At 34.7% G+C, this 22,285-nt stretch overlaps 1 protein-coding gene across 1 annotated transcript; it reads left to right on the top strand.

The window, feature by feature from the left end:
• The first annotated feature begins 1,041 nt into the window (after positions 1-1,041).
• LOC146729631 (Golgi-associated plant pathogenesis-related protein 1-like) lies at positions 1,042-10,498 on the top strand. The gene is made up of 7 exons (XM_085495167.1): positions 1,042-1,086; positions 1,274-1,340; positions 2,448-2,484; positions 5,622-5,717; positions 6,105-6,377; positions 7,482-7,559; positions 10,294-10,498. Exons 2-7 carry the CDS (start codon positions 1,308-1,310, stop codon positions 10,458-10,460), a joined length of 684 nt encoding a protein of 227 aa, XP_085351293.1. The 5' UTR covers positions 1,042-1,086; positions 1,274-1,307; the 3' UTR covers positions 10,461-10,498.
• The last annotated feature ends 11,787 nt before the right edge of the window (positions 10,499-22,285 follow it).

The following is a 22,285-nucleotide window of genomic DNA, read 5'->3' as shown; positions in this document are numbered from 1 at the left end:
CAACAGCTGACCCATTTTATCCGTATGTATGTTGTGATCAGCTTATGACACCGTAGATATGCTTTATTTCGACATTGAATCTTCTTAAAATGTAGATTGGTTTATTGACTTTTGTATTAAATTATGTATCAACAAGTACATGATTTCGTTTGTGTGTGTCATATTGCTGTCATTGTCAACAGTTTCATCTGATTATGTAAGCAGTATACGATACGATGAAGACACTTGTGCCTATTTTTATTATCTGTGGTCCTATCTGAAGTTTTAAGCTGAAATTGAAAAAAACGTATCTCCTTTGTTTTAGACATGTGGCAGAAATAGTGTTCACTATAAGCTACATGTGGCTGGTATCGTTAAAATGCCTGTCATTTGTTGAAGTTTAGCCAATAGAGGTATTTTTTTTTTATTTTTTCTCTGGAATCCTTCCAACATTTGCAGTATATCCTTATCGTCCTAGGCATATCTAAGAGGGGAGTGGCAATACACTAATAGACACAGTAACGAAGGGCATTCCGTCTCTGTTTATGAACTGTTTCCGATTTTTTTTATTGCAAACAAGGCTACACAAATAAATATAATAAGCCTATACAGTTCAAACTGTCTTTATATAATTCACTCTTGGAAATATGAAATTCTAAATTGTAGTTATAATGTAATACAACATTCTTTTGTTTTATTAAACTGAAAATTAAACATTAAAAAAATGTGTGATTTGAAAACTAAAATCTTAGCGAAAACTAAAATCTCTACTAAGCGAGGAGAAAAAAAAATATTAAATTTACAAAAGTGATTTAAATAAAAAAGAAAGAGTAGTAATTCTAATGGAATATTATATTGAAGGATAAACTAGGATAGCAGACGATACCACTAATGTATGCATGTGACGCAGCAATGTGGTAGCAATATTTGAGTTAATTTATATAGGACGAAATTGTACCTGTATAATTTAATATATATATATATATATATATATTAAAATGAAGATTTTCCCCGATAATCTTTTAATACAGGTGTAATATGGAAATTTTCTACATACGTTCATACAGCTGGAACATAGAGTGAAACTCTAACCGCGGTTGGGCCCAGGTGAGTATGTATCACAGGTTCATTTGAAATTAAAAAAACATCATTGGTGACAATGTATATCTATTAATGTTAATACACATTTTATACACTTTCATGATTCTACAAAAGCCGTCAAATTACCAATATTCAACGATGATTAATGTCATAGTCTGTGTTAATATGAATCACCAGCTTTATTTTTTTGTAGAATTGTGATCCAGATCTTGCTAAACAACTACACAATGAAGATGACATTTGCTGAGTTGATTTTGTTGGTCAGTACATGTAGAATTACATACTTAACTAGTATTTTTTGTAATTCATTCAATTTGGGGATGGACAAATGGCTCACACATAATTGAAATTGCTTGTGATTTTCATCACAATCGATAAATAATAAAAATCAAATGCTCCCATCGATCCCGAACATTCATGAAAATAATTTAAACAACTAATGATGTCATGACATCCAATGCACATGCGCAACAAGTATTTTCACGAAGGCCGCAAATGTAGAGTTCATTCATGTCTGTTGCCTAAAAGTTATTTACTAAGGGTGATAGCAGATCAAATTAAATATGGGTTTTCTGTCATTGAATCACGAGTAACTTTTAGTTTTGTACCTTTTAACTGCATTTATTCCATATTTTTTTCAAATACGTTGTAAATTCATAAACTCTTGCCCACATAGTGATCATGGCATTATGTCCCAATTACCTATAGCAATCATCCAGATGTCTTTACGTCCAGGGAGCCATGTCCGTCGCTTACCAATACTAGCACGGCACAAGTCAGTGTTAATTACTTCTACCTCGCTAACAAACGATCAGTCATTCATATCACCACTAGTCTCTATCAAGTAATCATCTCACAAAAAATCATTTCAACTGTAACAATAACATGTTTGAATCAAAACCCATCTTAACAATTTTCATGCTTTTTTTGCAACTAGTCCACCAAACGTTTTCTTTATTATCCTAAATAGGTGACTAGCTCTTTTTTACTAAAGTAAAACCATCTTAGCTATACAAATCATCAGTCCCTTAAAATATTAAATTGTAATTCACAAACAAGGTGGGACTATATTACTTAAATTCCTGACCAACACTAAGTAATTCAATAAGACATCCGTGTTTACTACATATTGTGTTGAATCAAATTGAACGAGACGCCTGATCATATATTTTTTGTCAAAAAGCCTATGAATCTGTCATCAAGTCTTATACCCAAGAAAGCCTATATATCCAAACCTTATATCAAAGAGAGAACTGTAGCTCAAAACCTGAATTGATTAAGTACATAACATTTAAAAACGAATGCACTGTACTATAGATATAATTATCGACCATGTATTTGTTTGTATTGCTTTTGCTGACATGTAGGTGATACTGCCAAAGATTGTCAATGGAAGTAATGAATGTAAGTATTACTATTAATGTCGTGAGATTGATCGAGGACATTATTCGAATACTAACGAATTGATGAAAACATTATTTGTGGATCTCATGCAACCTATTCAAGCATTTGATCTGAACAAAGGGAAACATAGTTTGGTCGTCACATACTGATTTCAAAAATAATGTACTTTGTTTCTTCAACCTAACTTCAATTCAAAACGCCCTTCTTTTGAAGAGTTTCCAAATGGAGAATGAATTCGTGATTCGTGACAAATTTTGTATTATATGATGCAGAAGTTATATAATGTGCGACCTTGGTGATCTATTTTATTGTGAATTTAATGTATATAAAAAGTTTTAATATACATAACATTCACATCAAACAATCATAACAACACAAGAAGAAACATTTATCAACACGACAGCTGATACATAGCTATGAGACAATCATAAAACATTTTTTACAATCTGAAAAAATACATAATTGCAAACTTTCTAAAACATGCATGTCAACAAGTAGGTAGTTCAACAAGTGAGATATAAAAGATTAGTATTATAATTCAACTTGATAAACTCACCTAGAAAAACAAAAACAAAAATGGTATGTAGGGTTAAAGTTCATCACAGTGAAACAAACTGCGCCATCACAGATAATCTTGGTAAACGTTTGTTTTCGTCCAGTGCAATGATTTCATATATATATATATATCAAGTATTTCTGAACACTTCCCACCTGAATGACATTTACAACATTTGGAAAATATAGCCAATGTTCCACTGGTCCCTCTAGAAAACTTACCCTTTACTCCCCTTCACAAACTGAAATGCCATTAATTTTTCAATAAACGGAGTCAAAATTTTTATCTGAACACATTTTAACGTTTGCAGACAGCTCATGTAGGTGAATGTCTGGTGTCGTCTATCGACCTTTCAGTCTGTCAACAATACCCTTTTTTGAAGGTTTTCTTAAAAATTAGCAGTCAAATCACTTTGTTCAATGAATTGTCTGCACTATCGTATCTCTCGCCTTTGAATTTAAATTCTTTGTGCATCTTTGAGTTGTCTTCTTCAGTAAAGCTATAAAAGTGGCATTGTTCATCTAGAACTTTTGCTTAAGAAACGTGAGGAATTAAACGACGTGATACCAGTTGAGGCGCTAATTTGAGAATTCAACTACTAATTTGCTGACTGATACTTCAAAACAGTATCGCAATAAAATTCACACCATCAAATATCTTCAATTCTGAGGCACTTTTACTAAATTGAGTAATTACTGCAACCATCCAGTCTACTATACATACCATATTATTATGAGGCACATCCTTGATTGATCCAAGAATAGAAGTGCCGTAGTAATATAACTGATAGTATGATGTCCGCGTATTAACGTTATAGTAAATACTCTCCTGTTGCCTTTCTTGCATATCAACAGCAAGTGTTGTACTGCAGTGGAGCCGTCAACGGATTTATAATGTGGCTAAAAATCACATTGTATGGCAACGATTCTTATTTGTATTATTTGTGTTGGCTACAGATTCGTATTATAAATGACATATATTAGTGTACGTTGGAGAAAAAAAAAAACATTTATTGTCTTAGTGATTGGTAACTTGATATTCCCAATATATCAAAGCTTTTTGATATATATGTTATTGAACTTCATTGAAGAATTGAAATTGTGTTGTAATACTTTGCATACAGAAAGGCAGTGCGTTGCAGCCAGTATATCTGCTACAACAAAACAAATAACTTAACATTCCTTATTCACCATTATGTTTGAGGATACTTATCTATTAAAATCAAGACCAAATTCACATTAAATTAAAGTATATAGCTATATAAGATGAGCAATGATGTTTGGGCAGCAGAAAATAGCTTAGGTGAAGCTAGTCTAGTCTGCTCCCGAATACTGATGGAGCTAAATAGTCATTTTGGCTGGCGTTTTGGTACGAAATAACATTACATTTATACAATTTAATAAAAATAACAATCAATATAATAAAGATGCAATAAACTCGGTTGACAATACTGTTTCAGAAGGTAGTTGTGTTTCACTACATGTACGTAAATCGAAAACTGACTTTGTGAATTGGCTAAATGTGCTGCTAACGTATGTTTGAAAGTATATTTAAGCCACATGATTATAGAATGTCTGATTACCTTTTTATTTTTGCTGCTGTGCACCAGTTGACGTTATCCTCTGACACAAAATTGATATCTATTTATATTTATAGTTTTCATTGTAAACAACATTAAACTCGGATTCTATAAAGCACGTGTTCGAGTTACCTTCTAGAAATGGTTTAGTCCCAATTACTATCACTGTCTGCTTTCAACGAATAGTCTTAGCAGTTATTTTTCCAGGTTACTAAACAACAAGTTTAATGGATACATCTATTGCTACAATTTACAAAATAAATGTGACACAATGAGAAAAAAACCGATAAGAGTACAATAATAATTTCCAGCATGGAATTTGAACTTTCAATTGTTCAATTGCAAAACAGAGACATTAACGAAAACCCTATGAAGTTTAGTAATAAACAGTATATACATTTCAAAAATTATCTTTTGAAAATCACCAAAACTGCAAGGAATTCTAAAATCTACACAGGTCATCTATATCCACAGAATGGCCAGTTTGATATCGATCAGCTTAGTATATTTGGGGCTATTGCGATTATAATACAGTTTACCGTGCTTCACGTTGACGATGCAGACGACAGACATTTTGACTTTACTTTCACTTCAGCACACAGTTACTGTTCCTATTATTAAATATATCAGAAATCATGTTAAACAATACATTCATATCATACATGTGATGATGAATGACAATCGTGAAAATAATAGTCACATTATTTGCCGCTAATACATGACATTGAATAGGTAATAGCTATCTAAAAAAAAATATTATACATATATTTGCATTCAAAATATATTTGTATGTAACGTATAAATTACTGAATATGAGTTTGAAATCAAAATTTTAAAAAAAATATCTCTAGACTTTGTAAGATTTTGAAATCATGAAAGTGGCAATGAAACCACGCATATACCCACCTAAATAAATAAATACACGAAAGATACAATGTATTGATTGACCTCCTGTGACGTTGCAAAATACTAATAATTAACACTGCATTCTATGTTCTGCAGCCGATTGCTGGATTGATGGATGTAATTCTGAGTACCCTCATCCTCTTCCTTCAAGACGTGCAGATAAAAGTGATGAATTGAATAGTATTTCCACAAGTAAGTATCATCTTACCAAACATAGTAGGAGAGCAAAAAACAACCAAAAACGAAATAGCGAACTACTTTATAAGACAAACTATTTTAGTGTAATTTTCCCAATTACCTAGATCCTGTGTTGTTACATTTTTCAGATGACCAAATGTTGATTAGACTAAAAAGTATATATATTTAGCTTTGGATTATCACAATTAACCAATTCTACTACATTATCTGTAACACCAGTTTATATTATGCATATATATTAGGTGGTGGTGATATTTGTGACAATAGTGTACTTATTAAACACTGTTTGTTTAATCCACATTGACGGGAGTTTTTTATTCGATATTATTGAATAAATACACTATTGTTTGAGAGCTTAAGCAAACCCGCGATTATTTACAGACATTACAGAAATTACATGCGTAATGCCGATGCAACAAACAGGACATGGTAGCATCAGTGAATACAAACGCCAATTATTGGAAGCACATAACTACTTTCGATGTATACATGGCGTTCCAGCTCTGATTTGGGACATGGTATTGTCAGAAGCAGCAAGAGTATATGGAAATGCTACCTTAAAACAAGAATCAACAGCATTATTCCTCGGTCAATATTGGCCTTTTGGAGAAAACACTGCAATGTATCGTCGGGACCATTTTCCAACAGTAACAGGTAAAACGTATCTTAAATAACCGTCTGTAACCTTTAAGTAGCTTTCCAACTTTACAAATGTGTGAGGTAACATGTCGTGACAAACATATACATTATTATATGTCGAGATTGTGTACGAGTGATGAGAAATTAGCTGAATAATGGGAATTAAGAATTAAATGATAAATAAATCCGCTTTAAAATAGATAGTAATCGAGTAAGTAGGGTCGAAACAATTGCAGATGTCCTTGTCTACGGGAAACAGTACTCAATAAGGTGGACAAGAAATAGGGAAATGATTACAAGCATTATTCGAACACATTTGATAGTTTTAAGCTTATTGGTCTGGAATTAAAAAAAAAATTGAAGAAGCAACTTTAAGCAGATTTAAATTTAGTATATCCGTGGAGTAGCTCTACATGACATTGAATAACAAATGATTGAAAAGTATTGCAAAACCTGATAATCACATTGTATATTCCCACAAATAAATTTTTGCAAATTTTGCGGAACATTTAATCTCACTGGGTGCTTGTGAAAATGCAAACTATGTTTCTATTCAAGACTAAGAATTGGAAAATCTATATAATCACTATAATCGTACCAAAAATGGCAATAATGCGATTATCACCACAATAAACAGCTATTATACAGTCCATTATTTCCAACACATATATTTATTGATTATCTCTAAATATCTAATGATTTGAAACTTATTACGCAAAAGAATCAGAAAAAATGCAGGCATCACTAAGATCAACAAGTTCTTTTCTGTAATTTTCTTGTTACTGTTAACCTGCCAAAGTGTAACGTTTTAATTAAAAGTATTTTATTCCTAAAGTCTGGCAGTGTGTTACATTTACTAAATGTCGAGATGAAGTTGATGTTGTCGAATGTTTGGTGAGAAAATTATCTGCATTCTCACCACTGGATTGGACAGCAATTTAATTTTCGAGGAGGCGAATCACATTAATAAATCAGGTCTCGTCAGCAATTTATTAACTGTCTCCCGAAATTGCAAAACTCTCTAATTGATTGGTACAGAAGCTGATTGATAATGAATCTTACTGGTGTGATTGTTTTATTGTATTATATATTATATTCTTATTTTTCGCACATATATAGGTATGGAAACTGTTGGCTATTGGTACAAGCAAAAACAGATCTATAACTGCGATGAACCAAAGCCTAGTGTCCTTACTGGTAGGTTGATGTACATGAGCTTTTATAAATGCACTGCGAAATGTTTGATATGCATATATATTATGACTCGGATAGTATCATCTGTATTAGTAATGTATACTTGCATGCATGGGCATAATGATACTACTGTTTGCGAGCAAAGTGAGCAAATTATATATATATATATTTCATAATAACATTAAAATGATGTTCACTATGTGTATATGATATTTTGTTCGATTTTGAAAATCTATATTTATAAAGTACACACAAAAAACGAGATGGGCATTTAATGGTTTTATGTCACAAACTGTGTATCATGAGGTTATTCACCAATTTTACTTATACTTTTTGGAATGCATCACATCGGACTCTGCATTAAAACTGGTACAGAACACTGATACACTGATTTTATTTTTATTATTGTCATTTGAACACACAATATGTAACCTTGAGTAGATTGGTTATACAAATTAGCATCTCATAGCCTTTCTGAGTTTCACTGATTAGAAACAAAGGTCATTGCATGAATGTGTAAATCGTATTTAGCAGTTGAATAAGTGTTTCCTAAGATTCCACACAGGTAATTTCAATAGGTGTGCGGGTTCTCCGTATAACTACATGTACTGTCATTTGAGGGCACACACGCGTACGTTGGCATATCTTTAAAATAAAAATGAACGACATGTAACTTCTGTATAAGAAACCAAACGAGGTATTGATATAGAATATTGTGTATTTTATTCGAACAACCTGAACACAATGTAAAATAATCAAGATGATGGGTAGCCGCATTAAAATAAATTTCGAACATTTTGGAAATCACCATACTAGTAATGCAGATGGCTGATTCATATTCGTATGTACATTTCGAAGACTTCTAGGTGAGGTCTCAATACTTAGATGTCGCCAATGACATATGGTTCATATATGGTAAGTCAGAGCTGACAGGCGCACAATTTCACTGTCTTGGAACATAGTTGTTCAATGTCTCCAGTTCCACAAATTATCCCTACGTGACATCAATCAGTCGAGCAGAATGTTGGTCTGCAACTCTTTCATAGACATGAATATGTATTAATATATACATTAAATGTCATCCAATCAGTTCGCACAATGAAACATCTACATGCTGTGATTATTGTTTCAGTATACTATGTTGTGGAATTAATTGTAGATAATACAAACTTTGGCTGCCTCATTAAAAATTTAAATCTGCCCATTTTTACAATCATATCTGGTGTTTGTGCAAGTCAGACTTGTATGATCTTTTCTTTTATTTGATGAAGTGAATGTTCTTGTAAATATCCGGGAATGATAGTTATAGTATGGGATAGAAAAACAGAAGTTGTTTTTCCTGAGATTCCGAATGTTCCAGTACTAGTAATATTAACTATGGCATGTGTGCGAATTTTAGCTAAAATGAATAAATGTAATGATAGATGGATTTGCCAGTTCTTTTCAATCTAGGGAACATACGCTCGTTTCTTATGCTACAACAATTCCTAAATCCTTAGTGGTACAAGCGGATAAATTGTTGGGCATTAATGTACGCAATGTACTATATATCAATCAAAATATTTCGAGCATAATTAATAGAAAATTACAATTCTTTACAACAAACCCTCACCCAGGTCTTATAACATCAAGTGGCGTTTGTGTGTGGGGGTGCTATGTCATGTTACCAGCAGGTGTTTGCCACATTGTGATTCAACTAGTCACATACTGGTGACAACAGGGTTAGCATGGCCGAATCATGTGATACCTTGGCAGCTGCATATAGACGACACATGTGCGTTCACATTTCGCCATGCATAGACTGGCCTGGAGATTTGTTTAACAAAACATGTACAACGAAAGTCACATAAAAATCAGCCGTGTAATATCTTATAAAGTCTTTCTAAAAATCAGACCCTGCACAATGACTTGAACACTGCATGTTGTCCGAATGTACAAACAACAGCCTCTATACGAAGTTGCAGTACAATATGATTACGAGCTACATTCACCTGCTCCTAAATTACCACCAAATCAGTGGCCCCAACCAGTCTAACCTTTTTTTATCGGTTATGGTGTCATATATGCACACTCGTATATAGCACCCAATCAGAGATCTTCACCAGTGTATACGCATGTTCGTTTAATCACGTCGCATGTCAGGCATGGTATTTCCATACAGTCTCGTTATATTCTCATGTTTTTACACTGTTCGGATTCTTTTCGTAATAACTAGTTGCAATAGGTTCAACAATGAGCATGATACGATGTTTTATTAGCGATTCCTAGATTCAATTTATAGTTTTATATATAAAAATATATAATATAATATAATTGCCCAACGTTATTAATGAACATCTTCTATGTGGCATAACCCAAATATCGTCAGAAGTTTAAAACAATTGTAGCCAATCATTTGTAAAAATGTATTTTAAGCAAGTTACTTAATATGTAACATGTGAGGAAAATGCAACCAAATTAGATTAACCAAAACTGCATATAATGAAAATTACTCTACTAAAAGTACTCAGAACTCTCATTGCAGGAAAGACCTAAAATGTGTATAAAGTATAAGCAAAAGTAAGGGGGCGATTCATTCTTGGCAATCATCACCATATGTACTTGTATTATACAATATGATTCTACCTGCATATACCCTTAAAGAGTCAGCTGGCAGCTTTATTTATATTTAGGTTCTAAATCAGTACATTCGATTCAGAGACACTTATATTGCATATGAATTATGTTTAATTTACAGATATGTTTACGCAAGTCGTCTGGAAAAATACCACCAGGGTTGGTTGTGAAATTGCTGAAGGTCAGGAAATATATTTGGTGTGTAACTACTTTCCAAAAGGAAATGTTAATGGTACATTCACCGAAAACGTACCTTGTGCGAAAAATTATACTATAACTGAATTGTGATAATAAATGCATAAATACAATTGTAGTCGCTCACATAATGTCTCTTACGTGTTTTTAAAAGGCATGTATTCCTATAATATATATATATATATATATATATATATATATATATATATATATATATATATATATATATATATATATATATATATATATATATATATCACTCATAATCCCGTACACAATTTCTAAGCGTTCTTTTATTAAAAAAAGAAGAAAATTTAAAGGGGTACAATTGTGCAATTGTGGCATTGTATTCGTTTACTTATTTATCCCACTGTCGCATGCGACTTGTTTACCACTTCCGTGTGACTGAGAATGTTCTAGATTTTGTTTAGAAACTGGTTGAATAGGTAATAGGACACTGTAGGAGGTAATAGAAGGTAATGGAACATTCTAGAAATTGGCAGTAAGTTCCAGACTCATTATGTATGCTGATGTAATGGTCTATTTATAAACAGTGTGGGTATATATAGGGGAGTTGTTCAGCACTGTGATCAGATCGGAGATCTCGTTGAATTGTGTTGGAGTTTAAGTGTCTAGTTATTGGAGGGTTGGAGTTTTACCGAGTTATTGTACTTGATGTTTGCAGAGTATAATAATACCAGTACCAGTTGAAACCTCATCTGTTGGCTCCGTGTTCGTATGTTATCATCGCCGCCAGGGAAGTTTTTACGTTACTCTTGCCATTTTGGTATTTGAACCATCACACCTGTACTATACCAATTACGGTAATATTACGTTGCGTGTGACATCTGGGGTCTCGTCCGGGAACAGTGAAGACATAGAAGACAACATGGCCAGCGGGATAAAAGATATGTCGAAACAAGAGTTGATGGAGTGGGCGGATGAACTGGGAATGACTGGAGAAGACAAAAGGAAATTTATTTTGGAGCAACTGAGTTCTCAGCGAGCTGAGAGACAAGCGGCGAGGGAAGAGAGAATGGCAAAAATGGAAATAGAAGCAGAGGTGAGGAAAATGGAGATAAAGGAAAAGTTTCGGCTGGAAGCGGAAGCAGGTGAAAGAGAGAAATTGCGAATGGAAGCAGAACAGCGAGAAAAGGAAAGGGAAGCAGAGGTAAGGAAAATGGAGATTGAGGAAAGAATAGAAAAGTTACGATTGGAAGCGGAAGAAAAGGAATGAGAATTTGAGTTGAGGAGATTAGAGCTGCAAGCAGAAATGCCGGGGTCCCAACAGGCTGATTTTGGCGGTCAACGAAATGTGGTCAGTGATGCACAGTCACCGAAGTTGCCTGCATTTGTTGATGGTAAGGACGAACTTGATAGTTATTTATTGCGGTTTGAGAGGTTTGCAACGAATTCGAGTTGGCATAGAGATGGATGGGCCACAAAATTAAGTGCGCTGTTGACTGGTAGAGCACTGGAAGTATATTCCAGGATGTCCGACACTGATGCAGTTGACTATGATCGTGTGAAGGTGGCGCTGTTGACAAGATACGATTTCACAGAGGATGGGTACAAGAAGCGTTTCCGTGAAATTAAACCTGAAAGTTCTGAAAGTCCTGACCAGTTAATTGTGCTGCTTAAGAATTATTTTGCTAAATGGGTTGAGTTGTCAGGCACTGCAGCAACATATGATGGTGTTACCGACTTGATGGTGAAGGAGCAGTTTATTGGTGCCTGTACAAGAGATCTTGCAGTTTATCTTGAAGAAAGAGCACCCAAAGATTTAGATGAGTTGGCAGTAATAGCAAAGCAGTACCTAGTGGCACATGACCGACAGTTATCCACGAAGAACCAGGTGAGGTGTAATGGTAATGAGACTGCCATTAGTAATACTGATGTGGGACAGGGCAGTAGTATCCGGTGTTTTCTATGTCAGGGTGTTGGTCATCGAGCAGCACAATGTCCATCCCGCGTTACTGATGTCGACCCTGGATAAAGCCAAGTTTGCAAATGACCAAGTGATGAGATGGGCGATGACTCTGCAAAGATATAATCATCGTGTTGAGGATATTCCTGGACTGAGGAACTTTTGAACAGTATAGTAGAATGTTATTCGTTTATGACTGTATTTCATATTTTATTATATTATACTGTATGTGATTTTCGAATTTATGTACTCAGTTCGATTTGATATATTGTGTTGTTGTCTTATTTGAAATTGTTATCGTATTCGTATTATTGACGTCGTTGCTAGTCATGTAATATTATATGTTATAATATTCTTGAGAGGGGAGGCATGTCGCATACGACTTGTTTACCACTTCCGTGTGACTGAGAATGTTCTAGATTTTGTTTAGAAACTGGTTGAATAGGTAATAGGACACTGCAGGAGGCAATAGAAGGTAATGGAACATTCTAGAAATTGGCAGTAAGTTCCAGACTCATTATGTATGCTGATGTAATGGTCTATTTATAAACAGTGTGGGTATATATATAGGGGAGTTGTTCAGCACTGAGATCAGATCGGAGATCTCGTTGAATTGTGTTGGAGTTTAAGTGTCTAGTTATTGGAGGTTTGGAGTTTTACCGAGTTATTGTACTTGATGTTTGCAGAGTATAATAATACCAGTACCAGTTGAAACCTCATCTGTTGGCTCCGTGTTCGTATGTTATCATCGCCGCCAGGGAAGTCTTTATGTTACAGTTGCCATGTTGGTATTTGAACCATCACACCTGTACTATACCAATTACGGTAATATTACGTTGCGTGTGACACCCACTGAAACATTAAATATTCAGCAATCGGCTGTATTGCAGGCGCACAGTGTTAATTTACCGACTAAGCAAAGATGTTTTGTACGTCATTTGCCACGAATAATTCAACGCAAACCATTTGAAATTGAAATGAACCTTCAATAACTTGTTTTTCCCAGATCTTCCTAGGAAATCGCAATAGCTCACCCCTTAGAAGACCAGCACAGTCTAAGCTGAAAGGAATTTACAACAGTTATGCAATTTTATCTGCAGAAAATACAATTGCCATATGAATACAACTGCAGAAAATGCATTCTGCAAATGAATAAAAATGATCACATGACCTAGAGTGATATAAATACTGTATCACCTATTGTTTGTAGACAATCAACGTTACAGTCTTTTTGGTTTTACATACAAGTGTAAGACTATTAATTTGAATACCAATGTTCGTGCATCAGTTTACTGCCAGCACCTATTGAGCAGGTGTTCATCAGACTATGCGGAGTAGCCACTGCAATAACTCAAGTTTGTGTCTCTTAACTATACCACTAAAATATGAACGATGTAGCAGCCGATTGAAGAAAATAATAGGATATGAACGTTCATAAATAATAATAAATTGCACGCAAACATATATATTTCACACAGTATTTTCTATGAATTAAAATGTATTGCATGTGTAATGCAGTCATAATTTGATAATTAACTCCTATTCTGCGTATGAGGAGGTAAAGAATGATAGCAGTTTAGAATTCGATGACACCGTTTAGACTATTGCTAGGTCGAAAGCGGGTTTCGTTGAAAGAATACGTTCAAATTGTCGTCATTTTAGTGTCCACAATTTGTAATAAAGTAGAATATTGGTTTATGTCCTGGTGACATAGCAAATCATGCTCGACCTCATCTGTTGGCTCCGTGTTCGTATGTTATCATCGCCGTCAGGGAAGTTTTTACGTTACTCTTGCCATTTTGGTATTTGAACCATCACACCTGTACTATACCAATTACGGTAATATTACGTTGCGTGTGACATCTGGGGTCTCGTCCGGGAACAGTGAAGACATAGAAGACAACATGGCCAGCGGGATAAAAGATATGTCGAAACAAGAGTTGATGGAGTGGGCGGATGAACTGGGAATGACTGTAGAAGACAAAAGGAAATTTATTTTGGAGCAACTGAGTTCTCAGCGAGCTGAGAGACAAGCGGCGAGGGAAGAGAGAATGGCAAAAATGGAAATAGAAGCAGAGGTGAGGAAAATGGAGATAAAGGAAAAGTTTCGGCTGGAAGCGGAAGCAGGTGAAAGAGAGAAATTGCGAATGGAAGCAGAACAGCGAGAAAAGGAAAGGGAAGCAGAGGTAAGGAAAATGGAGATTGAGGAAAGAATAGAAAAGTTACGATTGGAAGCGGAAGAAAAGGAAAGAGAATTTGAGTTGAGGAGATTAGAGCTGCAAGCAGCAATGCCGGGGTCCCAACAGGCTGATTTTGGCGGTCAACGAAATGTGGTCAGTGATGCACAGTCACCGAAGTTGCATGCATTTGTTGATGGTAAGGACGAACTTGATAGTTATTTATTGCGGTTTGAGAGGTTTGCAACGAATGCGAGTTGGCATAGAGATGGATGGGCCACAAAATTAAGTGCGCTGTTGACTGGTAGAGCACTGGAAGTATATTCCAGGATGTCCGACACTGATGCAGTTGACTATGATCGTGTGAAGGTGGCGCTGTTGACAAGATACGATTTCACAGAGGATGGGTACAGGAAGCGTTTCCGTGAAATTAAACCTGAAAGTTCTGAAAGTCCTGACCAGTTAATTGTGCTGCTTAAGAATTATTTTGCTAAATGGGTTGAGTTGTCAGGCACTGCAGCAACATATGATGGTGTTACCGACTTGGTGGTGAAGGAGCAGTTTATTGGTGCCTGTACAAGAGATCTTGCAGTTTATCTTGAAGAAAGAGCACCCAAAGATTTAGATGAGTTGGCAGTAATAGCAAAGCAGTACCTAGTGGCACATGATCGACAGTTATCCACGAAGAACCAGGTGAGGTGTAATGGTAATGAGACTGCCATTAGTAATACTGATGTGGGACAGGGCAGTAGTATCCGGTGTTTTTTATGTCAGGGTGTTGGTCATCGAGCAGCACAATGTCCATCCCGCGTTACTGATGTCGACCCTGGATAAAGCCAAGTTTGCAAATGACCAAGTGATGAGATGGGCGATGACTCTGCAAGGATATAATCATCGTGTTGAGGATATTCCTGGACTGAGGAACTTTTGAACAGTATAGTAGAATGTTATTCGTTTATGACTGTATTTCATATTTTATTATATTATACTGTATGTGATTTTCGAATTTATGTACTCAGTTCGATTTGATATATTGTGTTGTTGTCTTATTTGAAATTGTTATCGTATTCGTATTATTGACGTCGTTGCTAGTCATGTAATATTATATGTTATAATATTCTTGAGAGGGGAGGCATGTCGCATACGACGTGTTTACCACTTCCGTGTGACTGAGAATGTTCTAGATTTTGTTTAGAAATTGGTTGAATAGGTAATAGGACACTGTAGGAGGCAATAGAAGGTAATGGAACATTCTAGAAATTGGCAGTAAGTTCCAGACTCATTATGTATGCTGATTTAATGGTCTATTTATAAACAGTGTGGGTATATATAGGGGAGTTGTTCAGCACTGAGATCAGATCGGAGATCTCGTTGAATTGTGTTGGAGTTTAAGTGTCTAGTTATTGGAGGTTTGGAGTTTTACCGAGTTATTGTACTTGATGTTTGCAGAGTATAATAATACCAGTACCAGTTGAAACCTCATCTGTTGGCTCCGTGTTCGTATGTTATCATCGCCGCCAGGGAAGTCTTTATGTTACAGTTGCCATGTTGGTATTTGAACCATCACACCTGTACTATACCAATTACGGTAATATTACGTTGCGTGTGACACCCACTGAAAAATTAAATATTCAGCAATCGGCTGCATTGCAGGCGCACAGTGTTAATTTACCGACTAAACAAAGATGTTTTGTACGTCATTTGCCACGAATAATTCAATGCAAACCATTTGAAATTGAAATGAACCTTCAATAACTTGTTTTTCCCAGATCTCCCTAGGAAATCGCAATAGCTCACCCCTTAGAAGACCAGCACAGTCTAAGCTGAAAGGCATTTACAACAGTTATGCAAATTTATCTGTAGAAAATACAATTGCCATATGAATACAACTGCAGAAAATGCATTCTGCAAATGAATAAAAATGATCACATGACCTAGAGTGATATAAATACTGTATCACCTATTGTTTGTAGACAATCAACGTTACAGTCTTTTTGGTTTTACATACAAGTGTAAGACTATTAATTTGAATACCAATGTTCGTGCATCAGTTTACTGCCAGCACCTATTGAGCAGGTGTTCATCAGACTATGCGGAGTAGCCACTGCAATAACTCAAGTTTGTGTCTCTTAACTATACCACTAAAATATGAACGATGTAGCAGCCGATTGAAGAAAATAATAGGATATGAACGTCCATAAATAATAATAAATTGCACGCAAACATATATATTTCACACAGTATTTTCTATGAATTAAAATGTATTGCATGTGTAATGCAGTCATAATTTGATAATTAACTCCTATTCTGCGTATGAGGAGGTAAAGAATGATAGCAGTTTAGAATTCGATGACACCGTTTAGACTATTGCTAGGTCGAAAGCGGGTTTCGTTGAAAGAATACGTTCAAATTGTCGTCATTTTAGTGTCCACAATTTGTAATAAAGTAGAATATTGGTTTATGTCCTGGTGACATAGCAAATCATGCTCGACCAAAAACCAGATGAGCAAATAGAGTCACCATTTATTTTCTGTTGATACCGCAGACAATTCCTGCACACTTGATTTCCAGGTTTGCTCTAGCTTATGTTGAACTTGGGTAGACTTTAGTAACTAAACGAATCTTGATGTTCGCTAATCATAATTGCATGCACTTTGATGAGCATGTACGCAGTAATGCTTAAAAATCCTATTTTGTTTGAACTTCTTAACAGACGCTCGTTTGGCATTCATATTTCATTTTATGCATTATATTATATGTGTAGCAAGTGATGTTACCTTTAGTGCTGTAGATGGTACCTGTTTTTAGTTTGTTTGTAAACACCCTTTTACAATTGCTTTCCTGAAATTGGGTGGTTGTTTGAATGCGTCAACGGGGATTTATTAAAATGCTTGCTTCGTCTGATAATTGGGTTGGAATGTTAACAAATACTTAACAAAATTCTGTATGTTTGAGAAAGTTGGGTGATACGTAATGACAACTTTAAATACAGTGTAGACGAGATGTGGACGAGATGGGTGTAGAGTCCCCTGTTATGAAGATTGAACTGTTCACCATCGGAACACATACCCTCATAGCGAAGAACTTGACTCAGAAAATTATTGTTTTCACAGCTCTAAAGTCAGAAAATCACAGATTTCGTGCTAAGTGTTAATTACTTTAATTAAGATGCTCCTAATGTCGATTTCATATTCTATATAGTAGTATTGTAACTGTCCATATTCTGTGCACGCTTCGAACGTCTGCTTTCAAGTATTGCTTTACTGGGGTAAGTAAATTTATAACACAACTCATAATCGTCATAACTGGAAGTTCACTGGAACGACTGACGATTTTCGCTCTTTGCCAAATCTTTGTTTCTCTTTATTTTGTGAAAACATTAGGTAAAAAACATCTTCAAGTTCATTTTCAACGTTGAGCAAAAATATTTCTGCAGCAAATTTGCAATGTCACATTTATGTTAGCGTCAGCTTACTCTTTGGTAGTTTCTTCTTGTGATCCTCCATTGCTGCAGAACAAAACAACATATATTATGATTGAAATAACAGTAAGTACAAGACAGCAATAACAGGGTAAATAATTTACAAATAGTGTCAGAGCTGTAAAATGTTATATTTAATTTTCAGGTTTGATTGCATAAAGGGTTATTATACACCTCCTGTTTAAAAATGTATTCGACATATGTTCTACGTTGTTCAGTGTGCGATTTTGTATTGGCAGGCCCGTCATTATCGCCATTATTGTGGGATCTTTATGTGCATCAGTCAGGACGTGTCCTTAGATATGTTCGTTAGTCAACGAAAATGAACACCACTATGACATCCATAGGAAAGCGACTAAAACACATGTAATATTGATATGATATATGACATGATGCCCCATATTATATTGCACGTACACAATAATTTTACAAATAGTATTACTATGTGTGTCATTATAAAAAGTGAAATTATGTAAGCAAATAGAAACAAACAGAGCGTAGTTTCACTGCAATAAATCTTATCTTAATAATAATACATTGGAAATATTTTCACATTATTTCCACGTTAATATATGGTCACCAAATACAAATGGCCCGTTCGTCTTGAATTGTATTTTTTGAACATTTGTAGTGTATTGTCTCTGTTCTTAGTGCACATATATTATTTGTACTTGTTACAAATATGGGACAACACAGGCATTTCTCTCAATACATGTGTATACTTACGTTGTTCAGTCGTTCATTTTTGTTTTTATAACCAGGAACCCAGTCTGTTGAAGGGAATGATCTAATGAGTAGCTACAAAACTCCAATCATATAAATACTGTCTGTAAACATTTTTGATTTAGAATTCAATGATTTAAAATTAGTGATTTTTAAATTATTCTTCATATTATTGCGCTTAGAGAGAAAGAAACAAAGCGATAACAGAAAATAACACAATTTCGTGGTGCCGCTGCAACTCTGTATTACGTTTGTTAATTATGATAAGCATTCCACTATGGTGAGGTGTATTTTAAAAGTGTAAATGCAACCTGAATATATTGTGTACATTATATATCATGATTAAGTACTTTATTTATTTTTACACTATTATTCTAATTTTAATGATGACTGCACCATTTATTTTAATGCGAATAAAGAATAATGATCATTGTCTACTTCACTTTGTCATGGCTGTTTATCAGGTTGTTTGCTGTGCCTCTCAGCACTGATTGGAACATTAAACATGTATTGATCCATTATTGGACTAACAACCAGGCAGCAAATGTTTGAATTCATGCTGAAGAAGATGTACAAAATGAGAATCTTCAACCAACCACGGAGCTGTGATCATCTTCCGAAATAGTGTGATGCGCAATTAAGAAGTAAGACCAAGTGCCTTGCAATCACTAGCAGAGGGATGTCGCCTTCTTACTCAGAAGACAAATATTTGCTCATGTTTTAAACATATGCGTAATCTGCATGCACATGATTCATTTGTGTTTTGTGTCAGTATCTGAAATTAATTTACAAATTAAGCAAGCATCGGAATAATCTAGAGTATTAGTATATGCAAAATTTATAATCGTTTGTAATTACAACTTTCTTGTACGGATGAAAAGTATAAATTGTTTTGTCTGATATTAAGGGCAGTCTTCTATACATTCTTCTATAGTTTTGTTTATGCTTATTCTAATTTTATCTCTTCATTATTATGAGTATATAGACACTAAATATTTTCGCCTGATATTAGGCATTGTACGTTATAGAAAGCGAACTCCAGGAGTGGTGAAAAGCAACTCAAATTCAAGCAGCTAAATCAGCAGTAGGTAAATGGTGACGCGTTATTTAGAAAAATCGTCCACACGAATATAAAATAAATAGTCATAAAAAAATAAAATAAAATATTCCGAATCTCTAACAAGTTATCTGACTTTGCGTTATTGAATGTTCCAAGTTTTACGATAAGTATATTTAGAGTTAACTAAAATTGCCTATAGTTTTACAGAATGAAAATACTCGATCGCAAAAGATTTCTCTTCCTATGGGTTACTTTTCTAATATGTTTGGAAAACATTTCGACAAGAACAATTGTAATCGACACACAAATTGCTATTAATAAATCAATGTTTTAACCAGATAGTACCAATCCGCCATTATCAACATCCGAGTAAGTATCGACGCCATTTTTTTGTTTAAGCACTTCTATTTTTGTTGTATTTTGTCAAGCCATCTAGGATTTTTGACAAAATATAGCCACAATTTCAGGCATTTTTTTTCTAATTAGTGCTGACTAATTAGATATATTGGAGATAATATAATGTTGCAAAGACACGTGGTGTATCAGCCATCTTCGATATCTAAAAAAAATAGAAAAAAATGGGTCAATATCTTTTAAAACGTGCTGTTTTGAATGTATCATGTACATATTGTGGCATACTTCAAATATATGATACAAGTGAACATTCCACCGAAAGATGAACCATATTATACGGCATTTACAAAGAATATTGTAAATGTGGTTTAATTTCTCAACATTGAATATTGATCGTTTTGTTGATTTATGTATACGTATTTTAAAATGCCTGTACCTGTTCATAATTTCGTATATGTGTGACAAGTTGTTATCATTGTTGTTTCCTCTGAATTAATTCTGATTGTGTTCAGCAGTATATGATACGATGAAGACACTTGTTCCTTCGATTTTAGTTATGAGATATTGAACATAATTTATTTTATTTTATTTTTTATTTTATGATTCTATCTGAAGTTTTAAGCTGAGATTAAAAGATGTTAATCCTTTGTTTGAGAATTTTGTGCAGAGTTAGCATTAAATCGAAACTACTTGTGGCAGATACCCTTAAAATGCCTGCCACTTGTTATGGTTTAGCCAATAGCGGTATTTCTTTACTTATATTTTTTTGAATTCCACAATTCATTGATTATGATCGTACACAAGATCAACAGTATAGCGGCGGAAACAATGATAAATACAGTCACAGTCATTTTCGTGATATCGTTTAATGATCTTATCTATACTTTTATTGTATTATATACACCACTTGCTTTGTAGGTTGTATCTTTGTCCCGTGTACGCACGGAATCTAATCAGCTGACTGTTCAGAGATTTTACCATCTGACACTTTTACATCACATCCTCGTTCAACATAAATGGGGAGTGTCAGCAAAAATAATAGATTCTAGATCCAGGTTGTGCTTACGTATAACTTTTATTGACTGATTTTCACGCCGTCGAGCAGGAAGAGCAATACACAATGGGTTCACATGAAATAAAAACAAAAGCAAAAAATAAGCATCGATAACACACGCTGGTTGTAAGAGTTGAATGTGCGTCGTCATAGCAACCACTGATAACGTCGGCCCACGATTTCACACAATCACGTTCATTACATAGTAACCTGCACTATAGCAAAAGTTATATCCCGAGTTGAGTAACAAGTGACATTGAATCAAATATAACTGGTACTGAAAACATGATCAAAACAACATAAAAAGCGAGTATCTCAAAGCAAATAAAGTTCAATGTCTATGAAAGTTAGCATAACACAGTACAGCGTGTAGCATGTAGCGGTGATGGCATCACGACTTCTAAAAATAACGATTCCTAAAACATACTGTACAAATACTGAAAGGCTGAATTACAGATGCAAATAATAAAAACAAAAATAAAGCAGTTTCTGAACGGTCATAGTGTAACACTAACCCGAGTTTCACGCCGTCGAGCAGGAAGAGGCCCAAGTAGGGGATTTCCCTGACCACGTGACTCAGGTCAAACACCTCCGGCCGCATAGCATTGCAGGCGGATCGAAAATAAAACAGGGGTGGACTACTCTGTTCTATATGAGTGTACAGGGAATTATTCTGTCCCGTTGCGGTACGCTCATTCCTTGCGTTTTGGTATTGTATCAATAATAATAAATAAAATTAAAGGGGAGTGCCAAACAGCTTGTCACAAACATATACATGTGAAATTTGTACACAGACTGGAAAACTCTAATTGCCAGTGAAAAGAATTGCTGAGACTTCCCTGGAATTATTCCAACATTTCCACTATGTCCTTATTGACCTAGTCATGTTCAACATGGAAGTGGGCATACACTATCTGTGTCACAAAGGTAATATCATCTCCGTCCATGAACTGTACAAACAAGGCTAGACAAAAAATAAATAAAATAAGTCTACACAGTCAAACTGTCTTTCATATTTTCAAAAGTGAATTACATAAATAATATTTGTAATAATATATTCGAAGTTTGTGATGAAACAAAACAAAAATAATTTCAACAGGACTCCAATGCAAGTACTAAGCACGCCCGAGCGTGCTTTACCT

Source organism: Saccoglossus kowalevskii, chromosome 21 (assembly GCF_978046115.1).
Source record: "Saccoglossus kowalevskii chromosome 21, keSacKowa6.1, whole genome shotgun sequence".
NCBI lineage: Eukaryota > Metazoa > Hemichordata > Enteropneusta > Harrimaniidae > Saccoglossus > Saccoglossus kowalevskii.
The sequence above is the reverse complement of the archived record's forward strand: the minus strand, read 5'-3'. Positions and strand labels throughout refer to the sequence as shown.